The sequence below is a fragment of the Propithecus coquereli genome, unplaced genomic scaffold (genome assembly GCF_000956105.1).
Source record: "Propithecus coquereli isolate 6110/MARCELLA unplaced genomic scaffold, Pcoq_1.0 Scaffold647, whole genome shotgun sequence".
Lineage (NCBI taxonomy): Eukaryota > Metazoa > Chordata > Mammalia > Primates > Indriidae > Propithecus > Propithecus coquereli.
Genome location: NW_012152474.1, coordinates 73,047 through 77,810, shown reverse-complemented (window position 1 = coordinate 77,810; position 4,764 = coordinate 73,047). Strand labels below are relative to the sequence as shown.

At 33.8% G+C, this 4,764-nt stretch overlaps 1 protein-coding gene across 1 annotated transcript; it reads right to left on the bottom strand.

Annotated features, from left to right (window-relative positions):
• Positions 1–1,400: 1,400 nt before the first annotated feature.
• Positions 1,401–1,936, bottom strand: LOC105822932 (ragulator complex protein LAMTOR5). The gene has a single exon (XM_012660007.1). The coding sequence runs from the start codon at positions 1,931–1,933 to the stop codon at positions 1,658–1,660; it is 276 nt and encodes a 91-aa protein (XP_012515461.1). The 5' UTR covers positions 1,934–1,936; the 3' UTR covers positions 1,401–1,657.
• Between the last annotated feature and the right edge of the window lie 2,828 nt (positions 1,937–4,764).

Genomic DNA, 4,764 nt, shown 5'->3' with positions numbered 1-4,764 from the left:
ACATGTACACACCAGATGCTCCATAAATATGTATTGCATTAGATTCTTTTTAAACATCATACCTCCTACTATAAAACTGCTCCTGATTAAAAAAAAAAAATGCAGTACTAGGGAAAAGCAAAAACACTTAAGAGAGATTTTAGGTGCTCCTCAAGTCAGAAGCTCTCAGATCTTCTTTCCACCATAATACTTATCATTTTGAATTTTAATTAATGGGTTACATATTTGTTCCTCTTCTCAGGAGTCTGTGAGAAAACTTTTAGGACAGCAACTTTGTCTTATTCATTCTCGTGTCCCTAATATTTAGACTGGCCAATAGTAGCTGCTCTGAAAGTGCTGAATGAGGAAATGAGTGAATGAACAGGCCTCCTAATCACGGGAGTCCAGGATTTAGGTGGGCCTCTTCACGCCGAACGGCTTTGGAGTTAAAAACATCATAGGTATAGATCGCCATCTAGTGGAAAATATACAGCAATGCTATCAGAAAATGGAACTTCTCTCCTAGGACATTACAGTGACATTTTACTGGGCTGCATGTGCCCTACAACTGTCTAACAACAGAGAAGAGAATATAATATAATTGTCATTTACTAATACTTACTACAGCAATACACAAGTCATAAATGGAATCTAAATATGTGTTTGCCAAAAAAAAAGAACTTCCCTCCATACTTATTAACATATATTAAAATTAACCTAAAATGTATCATTGACCTAAAGGTAAAACCTTTAAGCATAAAACTTCTAGAAGAAAACATTGAGTCAGTCTACCCCCAAGCATTTTATATTTTGTGACTTTCGGGTAGGCAGCAACATCTAAATACAACACCAAAGAACCAACCACAAAAGAAAAAAAAATTAAAAAGATAAATTGGACTGTATCAGAATTTAAAAAAAACCTAGTCATAACCTGTGAGAATATATTTATAAAACATATACTTGATAAAGGACTTATATCCAGAATATAAGAACTACCAAAACTTAATAAGCAAGAAAACAAACTACCCAGTAATAAAGTGAGCAAGTGGTCTGAACCAAAACGTTATCAAAGAAGAAAAACAGATAAACATATGAAAAGCTGTTCAACAGTATTTATCTTTAGGGAAATGCAAATTAAACCCATAATGAGATTCCACCTATCAGAATGTCGAAACTTAAAAAGACTGACTATACCATGTATTGGCAGAGTTATATAGAAACTGGAAATTGCATACACTGTTTGTGGTAATGTAAAATAGTGTAGCCACTTTAGAAAACAGTTTAGCAATTTTGTAAAGATTAAAAATTTGCTTACTGTATGACCCAATCATTTCACTGTTAAGTATTTACCCAAGAGAAATGAAAACTTATATCCATACAAAAATGTGTACATGAATGTTCACAGCTACTTTATTTTTCCTTCCAAACAGATTTATTGAACATAACAAAATTCTGTATACAAAGTGACCTGGACCTGCTGCTTCAAAATACGATCCTTTCTTAGTAGTATCTTGATAGATTGGTCCAGAGAATGCTAAGAAGCAACTTACTCTAAAATAAATAGAAAAGTGCCCAATGTCCATTAAATGAATAGCCTAACTGTTGGAACTTTAGTAGCTCTATAAGATAACGTAGGTAGGATCGAGTCCCTATGAAAGGCTGCTAGAGAACTGGTATGTCAAGAGGCGATTTTGTGCACTGCCACCGTGATGCCATCGTGCTTCTGGATCATAATGTTCCCATTATCTGATTCTAGGCACACCACGGGAATATCGGTGGGGTCAGAGGTCAGCTTAGCTGCTTGCTGGGCTAGAACAGATATCACTCCAGCATGTTCATCTGACAGGGTCCCACGGCAGCCCAGATTAAGTCCTTGTGAATCTGTGCACAGGACTCCAACAATGGATGGATTCTTCATTGTGTCCTCCAAGTGCTGCTCCAAGATCGCCTCCATCCCACCACATAGCTACTTTTTTTAATAACAGGCAAAACCTGGAAACAACTCAAATATACATTAACAGGTAAGTGAATAAATTTTGTCATATCCATATAATATTGCATAGCAAGAAAAAAGAAACGAAAATTAATTTATGCTAAAATGGATGAATCTCAAAAGGAGTTTGCTGAGTGAAAGAAATCAGACACAAGAGTGAATACTGTATGATTCCATTTATATAAAATTCAGGAAAATCTAAACTAATCTAAAATCTAATAAAAACTGTGATTGTCTGGGAGTAGGCAGAGATTTCTTAGACAATGACATATAAACCACTAATCACAAAAATCATGAGATAAATGATAAATTTAACTTCATCAAAATTAGAAATTAAAATTAAAATATTTTTCTCAAAGACAATATAAATACAATAAATAGACAAGACAAAGACCAAATAAAAATATTATGCACACATACACATATATACAGAGGGGAAGATTGAGAGAGAGAGAGTTTGAGAACAAAACAGAGAGGGGAGAAGAAAGAGGGAGAGAATTTTGTCTTCCAAATATTAAGAGATTTCCACAAACCAATAATACAAAGTTAAATATCACAACTTAAAAAGATGGGCAAGTTACACATCAGCTAGAAGGATATATGAATAGCCAAACACCGCATGAAAAGATGTTCAACATTATTAGTCATTGTAGTGGTTTAAATGGTGACTGCCAAAAGATTTGCCCTAATCCCTGGAATCTGTGAATATTACCATTTTAACATTCACAGAGTTAATTGTATTAAGGATCCGGAGATAAGAAGATCAACCTGGATTATCTGGGTGGGCCCTAAATCCAATGACAAGTTTTCTCATAAGAGATATGCAAAGGAAAAAACAGACACAGATTCAAGGACAATGTGAAGACAAGAGGCAGAGATTGGGGGGATTGGAGTCAAAATGACAATATTATTCAAAGCCATTTACATATTCAATGTAATCTGTATTAAAATACCAATAACATTCTTTACAGAAATATATCTTTCATATATTGATTCCTTTCTTTTGGATATACACCCAATAATAGAATTGCTGGATAATATGGCAGTTCTATTTTTAGTTTTTTGAGAGATCTCCATACTGTTTTCCTTAGTGGCTGTATTACTTTACATTCCTATCAACGGTGTACAAGGGTTTCCCTTTCTCCACATCCTCACTAACATCCATTATTCCCTGTCTTGTATCAGAGCCTTTTTAACTTTTTTAAGATGATATTTCACTGTAGCTTTGATTTGCATTTATCTGATGATTAGTGAGGTTGAGCATTTGTTCATATACCTGTTGGTCATTTGTACATTTTCTTTTGAGAAATGTATATTCAGATCTCTAGCCCATTTTGTAATCAGAAAATTTGATTTTTTTGCTATTGAGTTAGGTTCCATGTGTAGTCTGGATATCAATCTGTTGACGTATGGATAATGTGCAAATATTTTCTCCCATTCTGTGGGTTGGCTTTTCACTTTGTTTATAGTTTGCTTTGTTGTGCAGAAGATTTTAGCTTGATGTAATCCCATTTGTATATTTTTGCTTTTGTTGGTTTGTGCTTTTGAAGTCTTAATCAAAAAATCTGTGCCTATACCATTGTCCTGGAGTGTTTCTCCAATGTTTTCTTCTAGTAGTTTCATAGTTTCCTGTCTTACATTTAAGTCTTTCATCCATTTTGATTTGATTTTGTACAAGTGAGATACAGTGATCTAGTTTCATTCTTCTGCATATGGTTATCCAGTTTTTCCGGCACCATTTATTGAAGAGACTACCCTTTCCCCCAAAAAAAATCCAAAACTCATACAGAACCATAAAAGGCCCCAAATAGCCAATACAATACTGAGCAAAAAGAACAAAGCTGGCAGCATCACACTACCCTGACTTTAAAATATATCAAATATTAAAAAGCTACAGTAACCAAAACAGCATGCTACTGGCATAAAAATAGATATGTAGATCAATGGAATATCATAGATAATCCAGATATAAATCCATACATTTACAGCCCACTAATTGTTGGCAAAGGTGTCAAAAACACACAATTAGGAAAGCCGTAAGGACTCACACAGGCAAATACGAAGATAAAGCATTAAAGCATTAAAAGAAATTCCACACAAATGAAAACCAAAGCAAGCAGATGTAGCCATTCTCATATTAAATGAAATAGACTTTAAATCAACAAAGGTAAAAAAAAAAGACAAAGATGACAAAAATGGTCATTATATAATGTTAAAGGGAGCAATTCAATAAGAAGACATAACAACTCTAAATATATATGTAGCTAATGCAGAAACTCACACATTCATAAAGCAAATTCTTCTAGATCTAAGCAAAGAAATAAACAGCAGCATCTTAATTGCCGGAGACTTCAGCACCCCACTGACAGAACTAGAGAGATCATGTCTAAGCAGAAAATGAATAAAGAAACATTGGAATTAAACAAGACTCTAGAACAAATGTACCTAACAGACATTTACAGAACATTCTACTCCAAAACTACTGAATCTAAATTCTTCTCATCAGCACATGAGACATTCTCCAAGACTGATCATATCTTAGGCCACAAAACAAGTCTCAGAAAATTCAAAATAGTCAAAATCATATCATGTATCTTCTCAGACCACAGTGGAATAAAACTAGAAATCAATTCCAAGAGATATAATCAAATCCAAGTAAAGTAGTGTAAATTAAACAACCTGCTGCTGAATGATTCTTGGGTCAATGATGAAATTAAGATGGAAATAAAAAGATTCCTTGAACTGAACGAAAAAGAGAACACAAATTTTCAAAAACTATGGGATACAACATA

Excerpts from the sequence above, each read along its gene's own strand:
- LOC105822932 (XM_012660007.1), bottom strand. The coding sequence starts at position 1,933 with ATGGAGGCGATCTTGGAGCAGCACTTGGAGGACACAATGAAGAATCCA.